This window comes from Scomber japonicus, chromosome 7 (assembly GCF_027409825.1).
Source record: "Scomber japonicus isolate fScoJap1 chromosome 7, fScoJap1.pri, whole genome shotgun sequence".
Classification (NCBI taxonomy): domain Eukaryota; kingdom Metazoa; phylum Chordata; class Actinopteri; order Scombriformes; family Scombridae; genus Scomber; species Scomber japonicus.
The window spans coordinates 13,923,458-13,942,216 of record NC_070584.1 but is presented as its reverse complement, the minus strand read 5'-3'; the positions used below and the strand labels follow the sequence as shown (position 1 = coordinate 13,942,216).

The following is an 18,759-nucleotide window of genomic DNA, read 5'->3' as shown; positions in this document are numbered from 1 at the left end:
CTCACTACTGCTCACTGCACAAATGAACTGCATTCTTTATATTATCACATTATCAATGAGTTCATTATTAGAATGAGAATCTAAAATAGGAAAGATCAAGGCAAGATCATGTAAATGTCAACTGAGTAGACAACAATAGAAACATATGAAGCAATGTCATGTATTTCTAACTTGCAGTAGTCGACCTCTGAGAGCTGTGATTTAATTGGTTAAAAGTAAATATGACAATCCCTCCCTTACTCCGCCTTGCTGCTTGTATTGAAGACACTGCACGTCTGCGGTCTGGTTAGACAGAGGGTCACAGCAGGACAGAAGAACAACTGGCAGCCAGTGAGGTCAGTGTGAGACTTGACAGCTCTGTTTTACTTTTTCAGAAACCGACTCTCAACTTTACGGCAGCGTGTTGCTAAGATACAGCGAACGAAACTAACCAGTTACTTCCTTCTCACGGCTGAGGAAACAATTATTGTTGACACTAAATTTGCGTGTTAAGTGTTGCTGAGTGTTACACTGATCAGAGATTATGATGAATTGGGAAGAAGCAGTGAAAAGAAAAAGTGACGATTTGTCACGCAGGCAGCTCGATGTAGTTCCTCATTTGGGGTAAAGTTCATTAGCAGTAAAGTGGAGGAAATGACAGCTGCGTGGCAACCTAAAACAGTGCGCCCTCTTGAGAAGGACATCATTTTATTTCAAAAAGCAGACAAAACGGAGAATTTGTGGGCTGAGTAATGAATGAACGATGGAAATTGTCACCCTATAAAAGTGTTATAGCAGTGCACCGTACCTTTGCGTTGTAAGAAGACTAGTGTAGTTAGGCTAAATCCTCTTATTGAACGCTGTGATCGCCAACCATATGATCAAATGTGGCCCCTTAATGAAGCAATGTCTAGTAGGTGATTTCCTCCCCCTTTTTAGGTATTTTGGGGGGGCTCATGAAATAAAAGTATCCATTTTTTATTTCACTCCATATCCCTCTGTCTTGGGACCCCCTGACCTCCAGGTTAGCCTCTGATTAAATGCTTTTGAGCCCATGCACATTTATTTCACTGATGTCTGTCAATGCTATTATAGATACAACTGAATTATATAAGACAGTTCGACATTTAAGAACCTAGCTTTTCCATTCTTTGGTTAATTCACTTGCTTTACTGTTTTTGACCACATTAGCATTTCTTTCTTTCTTTCTTTCTTTCTTTCTGTCTGTCTTTCCTTCTTTCTGCCAGATCAGGGACAGCTGTAAGCCTCTTTAACACACTGACTAGAAGTGATTTCTCCTTTGTTTCAACTCCAACACTATTTCCAATGGCAAATTTCTCAATACATGCAGCTTGCCCAGTAATATCAAAGGTCACTTGTCCTCCAAAGGGAGCACAGCAGCCTCCATTTTTTGGACTTAAACAAAATGAAGATGGTGCAGCTCAGCATTGTGAGGATTTGACAAACAATACAATTCTTACAATGCCATAGAAGTGAAAAAAGAGAAAACGCTGCAGTGATATGATTATTTCCGGATGTCTTCCATTATGTTGCATAATAGCCTTCTGTGTCGCTGAAAATTATCTTGAGTTCATCTCACACTTGATATCAGGGAGCACAGTGTCAGACTTTGCTTTGTAATAAAGCTAGTGAAGATCTCATCAACTGCCTCTGCGAAAAACATGTTGCTCAAGCAGGCTGTTGCAACAAAATGCAATTTGCAATCATTCAGAGCCCAGAGAGACTTGTCTGAAGCACCAGAGGTCGTGAAAATATCAGAGAGAGTATTTTATTCAGACTGACATCCAGAAGAACATGTGACATGTCGAAACAGTGGTTCTGTTTGAAGGACATCAGTGGTTTAAACTGCTTGGTTTCAGCATAGTTTGTTGGATGTGTCAGGCAGCATTATCTGCTGTAGGGTGATAATAAAAAGCCTTATCTACCTGAGTACCAGGTTGCACCAGCTGTATGATCACAAGCATCGTGTCCTCCTTTGACTCCTCTGCCTTTATACATCAGGTCAAGCATGTCAAGTGGTCGTTAACAATGTTCATGCGAAGACAGGTGGAGTCAGCGACTGTCTCACTGCGACATCTGGTAGAGCATGGACAGATGCTGTCCACATGTTCTGAGCACCTGAAGTAGAAATCTGAGGGTTCTTTCCAATCAACTAACATGCCTCTTCACTTCCTTACTGCCTTCACTGTATCTCTTCTCTGTTGTCTCACAGCCTCCCACTTACATCCTCACTCAGTCTAATGTGATTTAAGAGACCAGCTGTTGTCATGGCGATGTATACCTTAAAACTAGGGCTTCGTTTGCTCTATAACATGTCAGAAAATAATGAACAATCACAATTATTCCCATCATATTTTCTTATAGTCCAAGGTGAGATCCTCATTTACTGGAATAAAGAGTTGAATCAGTACGTCTGCTTTTACTAGAGTCTTTTTTACACAAGTATCTGTAGTACTGCATACTACACAGGCATGACTCAGAAGAACAAGCTTGAACTTTTTAATCATAGTGCGTTGTGTTAATTGATCGACTGTGTTGTATTTTACCTGGTACAGCACGCAAACACACACTTGTGCATGTTTTATGAGAGTAAACTGTCTGCTTATGTTTTAGTGAATGTATTTCACCAATGTTCTGTGTTTTTTTATTTGTAAATACCAATATTTGGGGGGATATTGGTGCTTCAGCACGGTAGGGAACAACTGGCCCTAGTGTGAGTGCGCCCTGAAAGACATTTAAAACAAATTTTGAAGTCTTGGGGTCTGTTTCGGCACAAGGGATACGCCACCTTGGATCGTGTAGTTAATTTCATTCATGAACAGTTACAAACATCTGGCCAGTTCTGTGGATATACGTAGGTGGATGTACACAAAATGCAAGGAGAATTAGGACATTAGGCTATACATGTATTGCTTACTTTATGTGACTGGAGTTAACATTTATCTTCACCATATCATCTTTTAGTTTGTTGATGACACTTTCAGGTAGGCTATATTTAGCTTTTGGAGGAAAGAGAATAAATCCACTTCTACTGCCATTCTTTGAGCAGCGTTGAGGCTTAAGCACAGGAGGCACAACTACCCTTAATTATGCTACCTTCGGCTGCTCGTGAGCACGACAAATGCTTCTCGTGCTCACCAGAAACCAAAGTCTTTTCTTTTTTTTACCATGTCCCTTTACGGGCTCCGTACCATACTGTTTATACTGTTGTAGTTTTTTATCTTGTGGTAATAAACCATTATCAGCAATGTTCCAAAATTGTGCAGGACTGCTTTATGGTAATGATTTTTTTAGATTCAATGTGATGAAGTTTCTTAACTGTATTTCTTAACTGTAAACACTCTCATCTGGTTGTTCCTATCCATAAAGCTTCTTAATCAGTAACTATATTCATCAGTATTGTGATATATATATCATAATATAAAGTATACTGTGATATGTGATCTACAGTGTGTCACCCATCTTGTCCAAAGTGGAGCCTGTGCTGATTTATAAGTGACATAATGTGCAGTTTCTTCTCCTCATTTATGTTTAGTTTAGTTTATGATATGTGATTTACTTTTCGTTTAGGGCATTAGTGCATTGTAGTAATTCTATAGGATAGTTTTCACTTGAAGCAGTATTTCAATTGACTGATTCTTTTGGCCTAGTTTTCATTTAAAGCAATATTTTACAGTAGCAGAAGTGTGGTATTGCCCAATATTTCATTTAAGAATTTCCACTTTATAAATGATACCAGAGGTCCATTTTGCCCACATGCCTTTATGTGAGCTTGAGAATAATCAATCTCCAGCATTAGTGCCCTACAGGGCCATAGTTCTTACCATTTATTCATGACTTTTCTCTGACTCAAAGCAATCATTTCAAATTAGACAAACTTTTTTCCTCAAGAATTGTTTTTCATAATTTATCATCTCTGTATTCCTTTAATGTTGTGTTCATATTCCATGTTTCATGAAAGCAGGCAGAATCTTATTGACCAGTTGTAATTAACTCAGAAAGATGAAGCACATTGTTCTCTCAGTAAAGTTTTGACCTTTTCAATCTCCCTATGTGGCCATCAAGAGTTACTTTTAAAACTTACCCCGGCATATTTGTTAATATGAGTTGAACTTGAAATAACCGACACACAGATAATCATGAAACTGCGGTGGTGATGTACACACTTAATGTATATAATATATGCCTTCATCCTAATCTACAAAACATTGGCCTCATTAGTTCCTGTATCCATAAGCAAGATTTTAACCAGCATCTGATGTTAAAAATGTAAAAATGTAGTTGTGGGATGAAAAAACTCATTCTAAATATATCATTAACTGAGTTTTACTTTCACATAGTGTTGAGTCAATGTTTGCTTGGCTGCACCATTTTAGGATTTAAAAAAAAATGCAGCAGTTACATCCTCATTGCATCATAGTGTTGACAAATTAATTCATTACGGTTGAGTTGCCGTTCTGCCCGTATTAAACCGTCTGACAGGACAGTGAATCCATTACCAAATTCATAAGACACTACTTCTCTGTGAGATAAAATATATCAGCCACTTAAAGAATATCAGAGAGGAATGAGTGTGTCATCATGAATACTAAGCAATATGAGGTGAATTTCTGTTTCTGACACTTTATTCCATGTCAGAGATTGAATCCAGCAGTCACAATGGCAGACAGTGGGAAGACTAATGAGACTGGAGCTGCAGCAGCAGAAGCAGCTAATGGAGACCAGCAGGTGAGGAGCACCGTGACCCGAAATTACACATATTACAAAACGGGAGCCTATGATGAACTCATTTGACGCTCAGAATTTCCCCATTTTGATAAGCCACTGAGGGGAATCAATCATTATGCTTAACAGAATACTTAAAACCTGCACTGAAAAGAGTTTTATAGAGACTGGATGGTATTTCACAATTTTTATACCTTTTCACTGACATTAATTCTTTTTTTTTTTTTACTTCCTAGACTGTTGTTTCTCGGGTGAGCAACTTGCCCCTGGTCAGTTCAGCTTGTGAGGTTGTTTCCAGCGCCTACAGTAGCACCAAAGACAGTGTGCCCTTACTAAAGGGAGTGATGGATGTAGCAGAGACTGGTGTCCGAACCCTGGGAGCAGCTGCCACCACTGGGTCCAAGCCTCTTTTGGACATCATAGAGCCACAGCGTAGGTTTTGCACCCTGTATAAAATATGATGTAATATAAGTGCAATGGAAGCATATAAATTTACTGCATTCAAATGTACTATAAAAGAATATTGCAGCCTTGCAGCTCATTGAAGGCTGAAAACCAATGTCACGTCCACTTGTTTCTTCTAAAAATACAATATAATACAATATCTTAATGTAGAGGATTCATCTTTTAAACCCTCTCAACCATTGTACTGTTTGTACTCTTACACTGTTTTTTGTTCTTTTTATATCACTTCTCATTGATACATTTAGGATTCTTGTCATTATCAAAACCATTTTGTCTCTCAACTCCTCCCCAAAACTGCTCTTGTGCACTTGTTTCAGTTGCTACAGTAAATGAATATGCCATGAAAGGACTGGATAAAATGGAAGAGAAGCTGCCTATTCTTCAACAACCAGCAGACAAGGTCAGACCACTCTACTATAATGTAGGCAAAAAACACACCTCCCCTTTTAGTCATTTGTCCTTGGTGAGGCATCTTTTCTCCTCACCCTTTTAACTGTGTAATTGTATCTATTCATTATAATACTGACATTTATCACACTGGCAGTTTTTTACAGAATTGCAGTCCTTACGTAATAATGTGTGATAACCATTCCCATGGGCATGAATGATACTTTATATTTTTTTTAATTTGTTTTCTAATTCATGTATCAAGACACCTCAAACACACAGTACTTCAGGTCAATAGTTTAACCAGTGCACATGTTATATTCAACTACAGGTAACCATAGCAACAATGCTTACATCTCAGAATGTGTGAGCATTTACTGTAGCTGTAAAAAAATACTTTTAAAATGACTACAAAGAAACTTAAAAATATAAAAGGTGACTTAACTGCAGCCTCTCTTTTTTCCTCTCTTCACCCCATCTCTTATTTTCTCATGTGGGTACACCCTGCATTATCAGTTGATCCTTGTAGGCCAAATCATCTCAGATGTCTTATCTGTTGTCAGGACAAGACATGTCCAAAATACATAATAACACCAGCTAGTACTCATAGGGTACCTCATTACCTCCTCTTTCTTCTTCAGGTGGTCTCGAATACAGTGGGCATGGTTTACCAGTCTGTGACAGGGGCCAAAGATGCTGTGGTGGGGGCTGTGATGGGTGGTGTCGAACTGACCCGGGCAGCAGTCAGCGGAGGTATCAGCACTGTCATGGGCACCAGGATGGGCCAGATGGTCAGCAGTGGGATGGGCCTGGCCCTTAGCCGATCTGAGGACTGGGTTGACCAGAACCTACCACTCACTGAGAGGGAGCTGGGTCAGTAGCCATGCTAAATCTGGAGGCACAATTAGTCCATAAATACGTCAAATGTCAAGTTTTTGGGTTTTTAAAATCACGGATGTTAAGTAAATATATGAAGTGGCTTATTAGCCACTTTTCCTGTAGAGCTGATTAGACAAGTAAGAAACTAGGGGATGTGCTTCAAGATTAAAAGTTGAGGTATAATCACCTGTAATGATGCAAATTTGATGAAGTACTTTTAAACAACAAAGCACTCATAATTTAGAGTTAGTTGTTCTTTATAGTTAGTCTTTAAACTAACTCACCAGTTGATTAAAGTGGGAGTGATAACAGGTTCCAATTCTGTGCAAAAAAGTCTGATTGCCTTTTGAGAACTGCTACAATGCCCCAATCAGATTACTGAACTTTTTTTTGTTCTTTTCATTTGCACCTCCAACCAAAAGATAAATATGAAGACATTTTCTGTAAAGCATTAGTATTGCTACAGATTTACTTTAGGAAGAAAATGTTAAAGGTTTAAGCACAATGATTAGACTTGTTCCTGTACATACCTCTAAGTTTAATTCCGACATTAGAAAGGGTAAGTATGCAAATAGTCACTGATATTACTGTGTTTTACTTAAATTTCAGACAGCAGCTTGCAGTCTATACTTGCTTCATTGATTTATTGATTAAACAGCAAATTTAATAAAATTTTCTACCATCATTTTAAAGACAAAATGGGGATCGTCATTACAAAAAAGTGATCCCTTCTGCCTGGAGCTGAACACTGGCTGATGCTATTCATAGCGAGGGAGACAGGACATTAAAATGAACTTCCTTCTGTTAACTTGGCCCGTAAACGATCTACAATTTCCAGCACTCACAGCTTTGACACCTGCTACTATGATGTCATGTTATCATGACAACCTGCCACACACCAATATAGTACAAATACTAAGAGGTTGTTACCCTCTGATTATGGATCTGAAAAAAATGCAGTTGGAACTCTAATTAGAGGCATCAGCAAAGTACCCCTAATGCTATTACTCTGGGGATTTTGGATTTGGATATGGCTGTGGTAGCCCACACACTCACCAGAGTGGCTTTTAAGAGAGACACGGAAACATTGTTACTGTGTATGAACCTTAGCCTCCACAGAAGCTAAATACTTAAACACATCTTTAATAGATAAACCCACAACATAAAGATGCTCTATTGAGAATGTGTCAACTATTTTCTCTTTTCAGCTGCTGTGGCTGAACCTGCCACAGGTGAGGCAGGTGAGGTCGCTACCCTATCTGCCAGCCCCAGCTACTTTGTCCGTCTGGGGAAACTCTCTGCTAAGGTGCAGGAGCGAGCCCTACAGCAGTCTCTGGTCCGTGCGCGGCATGCAAGGGATGCAACCCATGTTGCCGTGTCTCAAATTACCAGTACTCTGGACCTGCTTGAGAGTGCCCGTTCCAGTCTGGGTTCCGCCAGCAACCAGATAGGAGGAGCCTCAGAGCAGCTACTGCAGCGCTGGACAGAGTGGAAGCAGAAGGAGGGTGGAGCTGGACAGAATGAGTCAGAGCCAGATGGGGCCAAAGATGAGACTGAGGTCAGGGCTATAACATTTGGGAATTGACTATGGTATTGACTAATGGTTTCAGTAACCAGATTATTGTTCCATTTTAGAGCCTTAGTCTGTACATAGACAGCTTGTATACTCAAAAATGACAATAATACTGCTTGAACAAACAAAAAAGGAGTACAAGCACACTTCTCTGATATTTACAAGAACAAAACAAGAGCCCTGAAATTCAGAAATAAATTAAAGTTGCATTTTAGAGGCTGACATTATATAATAATACCACCACAGATTCAGCGACAGGAGTGATTTTACAGTGTGTCAACAAGATTCGGATGCCTCATAATAGAAGGGACTTGCCAGGAATTTATATGATAAAGCTATATTATAATATTTCATTAAATATGCCAATGTTTATCATTCACTGTCTGTTCATAGCAGCTGGAAGGGCGGGTCCTGTCCATGGTGCGTGGTCTGAGTGAACAGCTGCGATCAGCGTCCTCCAATGTGGTGTCAAGTGCTCAGGGTCTGCCAGGAGCGGTCCAGGAGCAGCTGACAAGTGCCAGACGATCAGCTGAAGATCTGCACTCCTCTTTTAGGAACACCAGCACCCTCACACCCCTCCTGCTGGAGCGGAGCCGTCACCACTTGACCCAAGTACTAATTTCTCTACATTGTCTTTACCTCAGTGTATTATTTGCTGAATCAGCTAAACTTAATATAGTTTCTTGCCTGAATTTGTATTTCCTTTTTTTCCATCCTGTCACTTAACACAGGTAGCTCCTCCATTACCTTTTCATTGGTACTTGGTACAGCATCCCTAGGAACCACAGTACATATTGCACATAAATAAACAAACATTCTCAGAAGTAAATCCTCGTTCATATCCATTGATGAAACTAGGACAGATGAGTTTATGTTGTATTTAATAATGTGACACATATAGCCTCAGTGTTCCCTAACAACAGTAAAGCTTAAGCATATTTCTGAGGTAATGTATTTGTATTTGTGAGTATTTATGATTAAGTTATTGTGTATAAAGTAATACACATATGTTCCTGTTTCCAGGTTCAACAGTCTCTGGATGGTGTCATGGAGTACTTGCTAAACAACACACCCCTTAACTGGCTGGTGGGGCCTTTTGCACCTCAACTCACTGAAAAACCAGATCCAGTGGGAGATGTGTCAATGGAGGAGGCTGGACCACAGAAATAGACTTGATGACTTTGTTGTGTTTCTTCATAAATTTCTTTAGTGTGGTGACAGAAGACTTATGTTTACTGTAGATGGACCATTTTAAAAAGTGCTGCATATCAGCTTGCTATAATGAAAGAGGTCTGAAATTCATGCCATAATTACTCTTCATGATGCACTTATTAGGTAATGACACTACACTTGTGATGAAAATGAAAACGGTGTAACCATAATGGAAGCTCTTACCTGTGGCCTTATACATTTGTGCACTTACTTTTATCTTCATCTGGATAAATAATATTTGTACATCTACTCAAAGATTACCTGCCTGTACCCATACTGGGTGTTTGAAAGACTTTTTGTCAGAGGCTAAAAACAATTTAAAGCATTCCCAGAACTAAGCCAAATTTCTGTTGTCTGTAAAACATCAAGATCATCTCATCTAATAAAAGAGACATGAGCAAACATCTACACATTTGACATCTTAACAGTTCATAATGCATTTCATTTGTTTTTAGATAACCAATTTTAATGTATTATGTGTCTGAGCCTTGGTGAGTTTATGGGAGCAGCTAATGAGCTGTCAGTGAGCTTGACATGCTAATAAAAATGTTTGGACGCAGCACAGTGTCAGTGTCATCAGAGTGTCATGTTTGAGTGTTTTGCTGTTGTTGTGAGCGGGGTGGTGGACTTTGTGCTGGCCGTCTGAATCGATGCTGAGCATGACGTCATGGTCGTTGTTTCGAATGTCGGGAGCTGGCGTCGGGTAGGAGGCCGCGCGCTCTGCTGGGGACAGAACTTGTACAAATCTGAAGCCCAAGGTCGTCGACAGCCGCCGGTACCTTGAATTTCAGGTATTGTCTTCCCTCTAGACTGCTATGGTTGGGTTCCGCTGTGTGTAACCGATTTAAAATCAGCCGGGACACAGTCGGTGAGCCCTCTGTTTTTTGGGCTGGCAGATAATGCTAGCAGTTGAGCTAACGTTAGCCTGCTAACATGAGCCGTTTATTCGATTTAAAACAGCAGGTTTGTTTACAGCCTGTCGCTAAGGACGCTGTATTTCTTATTTTCTTGATTTTCATCATGATGAGAGGCTACCAGACGAGATGTGTCCTTTCTTTTTGTATTGGTATGTAGTGTCAGGCAGACAAAACGTCCAGCGAAGCTGTTTGCTAATGTTACAGTGTTTGCTTTGAGCTATGCAAGCATAGGACGTCAATTGTTTTCTGCTGCGGACAAACTCAAACTGGGGGCAGTCAGCTGTAAGTTGTTTAGCTTCATTGTACTTTTAACGTTTGTCAGATCATCGGCTAAATTTAGGCTTCTGTTAAAGTTTTCAAGGTGTTTTTGTGTAGACGTGTCTTAGCTTTTGTTCCTTTTTGGTTAACTTTGTTCTGACCAAAACATCTTGCTGTGCGGCGGAAGAAACCACGACCTAGCTGAGCTAGCGTATGCTTTCGCAGACTGTAATTCGCCTTTTTCACTGGAATTGTGCATGTCTCTTTGTACCTTTTTTGTTTTCATTGTTGTACTCAGCTCTCCACCTAGTTTGAGGGGTAATGCTATAGCTTAACGTTACTACTTGTCAAAAACTCCGGGTACCTTCTGGTAATCAAGAGGATCATTACATTATTTAGTAATCCTATAGTTTAGTATATATTGACTGCCATATTATGCTATGAATCTCAGAGATCGCTTTTGTTTTACACACTTATTTAGCTACATAATTTAGACAGTATTTTCAGTTAAGTGTGACCAAGTCCAGTTCTGCTTCAGTAGAACTGGACTTTGTCACTCAGTTGGTGTTGGATTTAATTATGAATGATGTAGTTGTGAACCTTTCATTACAGCTTGAATTAGCTGGTCATAACCCCTAGTTTACAAATAAGCTTCCAGTTTGCTCCAACTCTACTCTCATGCTCCTATGCCAGTCTCCAAGCTCTTTTAGCTTACAGATAATTAATCATGTAATTCAGCAGGGACTGTTAATCATTTTAACTAACTTTTGCAACCCCATTTTCAGGAATATCCTCTCCCATCCCCCTTACCCCCTCTGTCAGAGTATGGCTCAGGAGACCAATCAGACGCAGGTGCCAATGCTTTGCACTATGGGATGCGGTTTCTATGGTAACCCCCGCACCAACGGCATGTGCTCGGTCTGCTACAAGGAACACCTGCAGAGACAACAGGGAGGGGGGCGATCCAGCCCCCCAGGAGAGAAAGGTAGGAAGATGGGAGAGACATGACCAGTAAAAAGCAGGGGGTCCTGGATACAGATCTTAAGTGAAAAGTTGACATAAACTTGGATCAGGGGGTCACTCAAAATTTGCACTTGAATTTGCTAAAAGGGGTTGGAGAACAGAGGTAGCAGTAGCTGCCTACACTGTGGCATCAGAAAGCAAGAGAGTGACTTCTCCATCTGTTGTTTCACATTAACTCAAAAAACATGTTATCATGGTAGACAAGCACAGGCAATAAATAGCACATAATAAGATACTTAGAAACAGATGGAAAGTTGTCCATGTTTAGGGCCAGAACTTCAGGTTCTGTGTTGTTTGTGATGTCAGATTATTCTGTCCCTGCACAGCTGCTACATCACCGGCAGGATCACCAGGATCAGCTGGTGTGACTGTGGAGACGACGACCTCAGAGCCCAGCACAGAGGTGGCAGGAACCCCACCTGAGGAACAAACAACCAGGTATGTTTACTGATTGGAAATTTGTTCATGCTTGTATTGGTCTTAAAAGCACTAATAAATGTTTGTGAAGTAGATATAATCCATTCATCATGTAGAATTTAAATCCTCTGTGTTTATTTTCAAATGTTTTTTTTTACAGATTATGCATTCTATAATATTTAATTTGAAAGCTTCTCTGCATATGTTTGTATTTTAGTTTCTTCTGCATAGATTCACCATTTAACCTATAGCAATATTGTGACGTGGACATTGTGGGGTTTTTAAACAAATGTATGTTTTATTTTTGTGAAAGAATGTGTTTTTATAGTGGATGGTGGAGTCCTTGGGTAGTATGGATCAATGTTTGTTTTTTTTTGTTTGGGTTTTTTTTTGTTCACGTAGTTAGTTTTGGTGATATTTGTTTTGTGGTGATAAACAAATACAGCTTTAGTTTGTGAGAGGTCAGTTGTTTAAAGTTGACACAGAAAGAAGAGCTGAAGAGAAATGTACTTGCTTGAAGGCCTGTTCTTAAAACTGCTGCATAATGATGTTGAATACTTTTGCAGGCCTAGTTCATTTTTTTGTAATAAAGCATTTTGTGAGAGCTATTGTGTGGTTTGCTTTAGTTATGCCAATAAATCAATATTTCTGGAATTTTAAAACATAATTCTTATGGGTAAGAAACTAATTGGAAGATGATGGTGTTTTGGAGTTTTACAAATGTGTTTTTAATAGATGAAAAGCAAATGTTTGTATTATAATGTGTTTTCGCTGTTATAGAGATAACTGTCATTTGTTGGAAAGAGACCACAGAAAATAACAATAGACCAGGAAAGAATTTAAATTAGGAACATGAGAGACTTTTGGAGGATTGATTATTTGAGCTTTAACCTAACTTAATTTAACTTTAGTATAATACAAGACCTGTGACTGTATTTATGACTTTCCTGGGAAACACACAAAACCAACATTATAGTGCACCCAGTTATCAAAATATCTAGAAATAAAACATTTGTTCCTGGTATGATGAAATTTTGGAATTATCAGAAGGGCTTTGTGTTGCTTCTGTCTCATTAATTTAATTGTGATAGAAACAGGTCCAAACAATAGTAAACCAAACGAAGTGATGGGCTGTAATGTATGTAGCAAAGTAAAACAAGGAAAAAATGCAATATACCAAAATGCCTTGCATCATTTTTGGTGTTGTTGGGCTACTATAGCCATATTGTTGTTCATGAATACATTTACGGTCCAACAAAACATATTTCTTCTGTGGTCTAATATTGTTTTTTATGTTCTTGTAATGTCAGTCCCAGCTCTCCCAGCCCGGTAACTCAACAGATGACAGCTATGAGCATCTCCCAGGATTCGGGAGCTGTAGACTCTGATCGAGCAGAGGCTGAGGAGGGAGAAGAGGAGGGTACTTCCAACAGCACAGGTTAGCGTCACAGAAAGCTGTGCTTCTTTCACAAACCCATCAACCCAGGTGTCACTCCACATACAGCCAGTCAGGCTAACTGCAGTGGAGAACACTTATCAGCTGGTTATCAATAAACAGGTAAACTGGGGATATATCAGGTATTAGCTGGATGTTACTGATCCACTTTGATTTACAGTTTCTTAATGTCATTAGTTATGAAGTAAGTAATGCCTTCAGTTGCATTCATAAAGTCACCACAGATTGCTGACATAGTTTTTTAATGCCTTAGCAGTCCCTTACCTTATGTTAGCTTACATAAAAATGATTCCAGTGAGCTCCCCACAATGTGGTGTACAGATACGCAATATTGAAAAAAAGAAAGCACTGGTATCAGATCAGGAATCTGTAATAGATACCTTGAGTTGAGGTATCAGTAATGTGCAAGAAAATTTGTGACGGGTGCATTGCTACCCTTCACTATGGATCCTGAACGATGCTTGCTGGTTCAGCAGAAGAATTATGCATATCAAATCGGTAAAATGATTATTTTGCCCCTGTTTTTGCACTACATATTCTGTGACTTGTTTAAATTCACCAGAAAATTACAGTATAATGAAATCGTACTAATGGAAAAACCTCCATTAAGATGTATATGCTGAGGCAGGGTATATGGTAGTAGTCTAGTGGCCAGAATTGGTCCCAAAAAGAGAAAGAAACTGCAGACACAATAATAATTTCTTTAGAATCTGTCTAATGCTCTAATGTTCCTTTCCCAAATGTCTTGATCAATGTACCTTTTTATTTTACAGTGCATCTTTTCAATATTTCACTTTGGGTTAGTGTTATCTGTGGTATTTGAGCTGTTATTGTTAACATACTCTGCTCCCTTGTGCTACTGTGGAATCATCCATTTCAACATGTAAAGAATGAACTGCTTTGCACTCATTGTGCTTTGTTTCAACAGAGCCAGTGGGGGAGGCAGCACAGGCTTCTGATGGCGACCAAACCCCTGACAAAAACAAGAAAAAGAACCGCTGCTTTGCTTGCCGGAAGAAAGTGGGGCTTACTGGTAAGGAAGAATTTCATGGTGCATATTGACATAAACAAAGAGCAGTGAGCTCCTCTTAACTCCTGACATGGTTCAAAGGTTTATGAGCCATGAACTAGCATTGTTGGGATTCTCTGCTCCTCACCCAACAGTCATAACTAGACAGCGTTTGAAACTCAGAACAGTTTGTTTACAGCAGTGAAGATCTTGTCATGGCACCATTTTTGATGTTACTGATATCTTCTTGTGGCCTCAAAGAGCACAGAAGAGGGGCCGTTTTTGCACTACTGTCAGAAGTCCTGTGTAAATTGAAAGAAGAATAAGAATCACCCCATCAAAATGTATTGTCTTTAAATCAGCTGACTTCCAGGTAGATGCGAACAGAGCCCTTTTAACTGTTATAGATAAATGAACTGTTTCTGTTTTTATAACTCTGGAGATTCACCTGGTTTCTGAAATAGAAGAAATATCTTACTGCTGTTTCTGATACCACTGATCAGAGCTTGCTGCTCAGTAGCTTAGAGCATCAGGCCAAGCTCACTGTAATTTCTTTCTTTACATCTCAGTTGTGGTGTTCCCCGCAGGAACAGCTCCTTGTTATTTTCTACTCACATTCTCCTTCAGAGCACATGCAATCTAAGATATGGCTCCCACATGGTTATTCAGTGATGATTCCTCTACCTAAAAGACATCTCTAAAATTCACCGTTAAGTCCTTTTTTTCATCACTCACAGGTTGTATCAAAAGCCTAATCTGTAATCTAACCAAGAGCTCCATCAGCTGATTCTAACTGCTACAAAAAAGAGACTCTGAGTTTAGTATTTTGTATGTATATCAAGCTTTCATGCACTTACTGTTACATTTTGAAATAAGTCATTGCTAATTTCAAGGGCTTAGCATCATCAAGTAGCTGTAAGCTACATATGCAAAATCCAACTGCCAGTCCATGGTTTGTGCCACATTTTTTCCACTTTGGTACAGAGAGCTGCATACTGCAGGTTGGTGGTGCATTTCACAGTCAGAGGCATTTCACAGTGTACAGTTGGCCTACACTTTTTTCCAAACTGGATCGTGATTAAATCGTCTCCAGGGGCCATGTAAAGTTCAACTGTAATATTTGTATATTAAACCCAAAACCTCAGCATGCAATGGGCACACAATGGGCTTGTATGCATCCTAATAGAAGCAGCACCCTCCAGGGCCTGTCAAACTCTTCATTTCAGCCCTTTCTTGCTCTTAAAGGAATATTTTGTTGTACACTATAAACACAATTTTAGATATGCCCAGTTTGATTGCAACATACTTACTACACCCAGACGGTGATGTTAGGTGTGCTCAGAGCTGCAATAAATTTAAATCTTTCAACCCATAGAGGTCAGTGCTGCAATTTGTGTCTTCCATACAAGAATTAGTGTGCAATTGCTCTTTTAATATGTAATAATGTTTACAATAAAGACTTAAGACTGATTGTGTTTACTTCTCTTTATTGAAGGTTTTGACTGTCGCTGTGGCAACCTGTTCTGTGCCATTCACCGTTACTCTGACAAACACGACTGTCCCTATGATTACCGGAGTGCAGCTGCAGCCCGCATACGTAAGGAGAACCCCATCGTGGTGGCTGAGAAAATTCAGAAGTTATGAGGACTGAGTGCTAAAAAAAAAAGTCTCTCTGACTTTGTGAATTGAACAATGGCGACTTGGCTGAAAACACCTGATATCATGGCTTCATTTGTTCATGGTAGACTAAGACGGGCGGGGTGGGGTGGTGCAGTCACAGCCACTGTCCAGACGCTTCCCTTGCTAGCATCTCCCTCTCTCTCCACTAGTGACTGTTTGCGGCTGAACCTAAGTGTTTCTGTTTGTGTGTGTTTGTATGAAAGTGTGTGTGTGTGTGTGTGTGTGTGTGTGTGCACATTTTGCTTGAGAGTTGGGGAGAGAGCCGTAAGGGCTTGGTGGACATGTTGCTCTGGGGAGGGAAGGCATTTGATTTTACCCCTTTTTGTTTCTCAACTTGGGGGATCGTGTGGGTTTATTTTTATACAGTCCCTGTAAGGTAGTTGAAATGAGACAGGGGTAAGCTGTTAAGGAATGTGTCACAGCCTGGGTAACGACACTGAGGTCAATTACGAAAGTCTAGCAAGTTAAAGAATAACTAGCTGGGAGATTTCATCCATCAGCAAGACCTTTTAAGGGCTTTGGAATATAATTTTTTTTTCTCCCACAGTAAAAATGATGTCAACTTCTTGTCAAATTGGCAGACTTTTTTTTCCCCCCTCTCACCTCCTCCTACCCTTACTCTATGGGTCACCACACATTGGACTCCCAAGTCTCAGCATTTTCCAGAAATATTTCTCTTTGATATATTGACTTATCATACTGATATTGGGTGCATGAACAGTTGTGGGGGGGTTGGGGGTGGGGAGGGAAATGGGAGGGGAAACTGAGAACCTTGACTTACCTGAGTGATTGAATTCTGTGTTTTGTTTTATTTTATTTTTTTGTTTTATTTTTTTTTTCTTTCTGTTTTAATGAGCGTATGACATCAGAAGATCTATATTAATATATTGTAGTTAGCTTGAATTGTGTGATTGCATTCTATTTATTTTTTATCGTTTGGTTGGTCTGTGCTGGAGGATTGGCAGCATGTGTCAGCAAATCAGTAAGATTTGTACTTAACCTTTTCACTTATATTTAAGTAATTCCATCTTGATTATATAACCATTGAAGAAAAAAATACACAGGCTCTGACATGATGGAGTAGAGTCCAGTTAAGCTGTTATGTTACAATTGTGCAGTAAAATGTTCCCTATTTAGGATTTGGAAACAAAAGCACAACAAAGTGTGTCAACTGCAGAGCGCAAAATAATGTGCCACACCTACTCAGTTTTGTTCAGCATCTGGGTCATTTGCAGTTTATACTTGATCTGTTCAGCAGGCTAGTTGGAAAAAAAGACATACTTGATTGATGAGATGTTGGTAAGACGGTGTGTTCCTCTTGAATGCCCTTTTTTGTTTTGTGGAGTCACAGAGTGAAGCTCCATGTTTCTCTAACCACCAGCAGACCACTGACACATGCTGAATGAAAACTGACCCGGGTTGCAGTTACTCTACACATTGACACACTTCCTGCTCAGCTAAAGTTAAGATTGCTGCGATGCTACAGAGCTGCGCGCTGTGCTTTTTACGATGTGCTCGGATTCAGATGAGTCTTTTACAATGGAGACCGCTTCTAGCTAGCTTCTTCTAGGAAGATCAAACTTACTTGCATGTGTGCAGTCAAACATATGAGTTACTGTTTGGTAACTGACTGCACAGTTAGAAATGAAGCTGGAATGTTTAAAAAGCCACACAGCAGCAGCACAATGCATGGCTGGGACCTCAAGGTTCAAGTTAACAGGACTCTACTGTTTTTTTTCCAAATGTAAATACCATATGGCTCCTATTCATATAGTATAATCTTAATGTAGATTTTTGCCAGGTAATAAAGGCGGGGGACTATGGTGAAGAATAGTACTATGTGTATTAAAGTGCTTTTCATAATTATCCAAACAAAAAAAAGAATGTGCCACAAATGGCACAGATGTCTTCCCCCAATTTTTGTTCCACTTTTATTTACAAGTTATTTACCACATCATCTGCCCATGTAATGTCCAAAGTATTTTCAATAACTAGCTCGAGTATCACCTGTAGGCCACATGGTTTCTGTTTTACAATAGTCAGATTGTCAACAAGCCCCTGTAAGCTGTATTAACCTCGCCGAATTACACAGTATTCCAGTCCATGCTTTTATCCTGTTACTGATTCTATTCATAGCATAGTGATAATACTGAGAGTTTAAAAGGCCCCTTGTGAGATATGGACGGGGCATTTGAGGTTCCATCTTCCTTATAAAAAAAAGCTTTCCTTGTAAATGTTGCTTGGTCTTAATTATTAAATATTTATGGAAAAAAGCTGTAGAAAAGTTGCAAGGAATTGGCAGAGAATGCATTTTCTAAACAAGCCAATGCAGAATGTGTTGGACCTTAATGACTCTTTTCCTTGTATACATAGAATATCATACTGGACCTGGCCGTATTTAGCTCTAGCTACTAAGATTGGAAAATTGGCCTTTATCAGAACTCCCATTAAAGTCTCAGTGTTGATAGTGGACAGGTGGTTTTGTGACTTAATATACCAACACTGAGACTGTTTAGCTGGGATACGTCGCTCATGTAAATCCCTCGACTGTGGTTTGATTTCTTTCTCCATCTCATTACTTGTGGAAAATTGAAATTTGGAAGTTTTTGGGGGTTCTTGAGTGATGATTATATACAAGGAAAATAACTGTCTAAATATGACAGTTTGGTGTTATATAGTCTGAATATACAAGCTTGCCTGCTGGGTTGATGACAATAACAAAATAGCATCTCCCACAACACGATGGTCATTATTCACA

General features: G+C 39.5%; 2 protein-coding genes across 4 annotated transcripts; both read left to right on the top strand.

Moving 5' to 3' along the window:
• Positions 1-239: 239 nt before the first annotated feature.
• plin3 (perilipin 3) lies at positions 240-9,800 on the top strand. 2 transcript variants are annotated; one of them, XM_053321702.1, is made up of 8 exons: positions 240-335; positions 4,639-4,728; positions 4,962-5,157; positions 5,508-5,590; positions 6,219-6,450; positions 7,665-8,014; positions 8,426-8,641; positions 9,053-9,800. In XM_053321702.1, the coding sequence occupies exons 2-8, from the start codon at positions 4,660-4,662 to the stop codon at positions 9,197-9,199; spliced, it is 1,293 nt and encodes a 430-aa protein (XP_053177677.1). In that variant the 5' UTR covers positions 240-335; positions 4,639-4,659; the 3' UTR covers positions 9,200-9,800. The 2 variants fall into 2 exon arrangements, with proteins under 2 accessions (XP_053177677.1, XP_053177676.1); XM_053321701.1 differs by having other exon boundaries at positions 8,423-8,641.
• A 100-nt stretch (positions 9,801-9,900) lies between these two features.
• zgc:77486 (uncharacterized protein LOC405808 homolog) lies at positions 9,901-16,721 on the top strand. Of its 2 annotated transcripts, none has more exons than XM_053321703.1 (6): positions 9,901-10,032; positions 11,202-11,401; positions 11,766-11,877; positions 13,167-13,294; positions 14,241-14,345; positions 15,817-16,721. In XM_053321703.1, exons 2-6 carry the CDS (start codon positions 11,242-11,244, stop codon positions 15,963-15,965), a joined length of 654 nt encoding a protein of 217 aa, XP_053177678.1. In that variant the 5' UTR covers positions 9,901-10,032; positions 11,202-11,241; the 3' UTR covers positions 15,966-16,721. The 2 variants fall into 2 exon arrangements, with proteins under 2 accessions (XP_053177678.1, XP_053177679.1); XM_053321704.1 differs by having other exon boundaries at positions 9,924-10,016.
• The last annotated feature ends 2,038 nt before the right edge of the window (positions 16,722-18,759 follow it).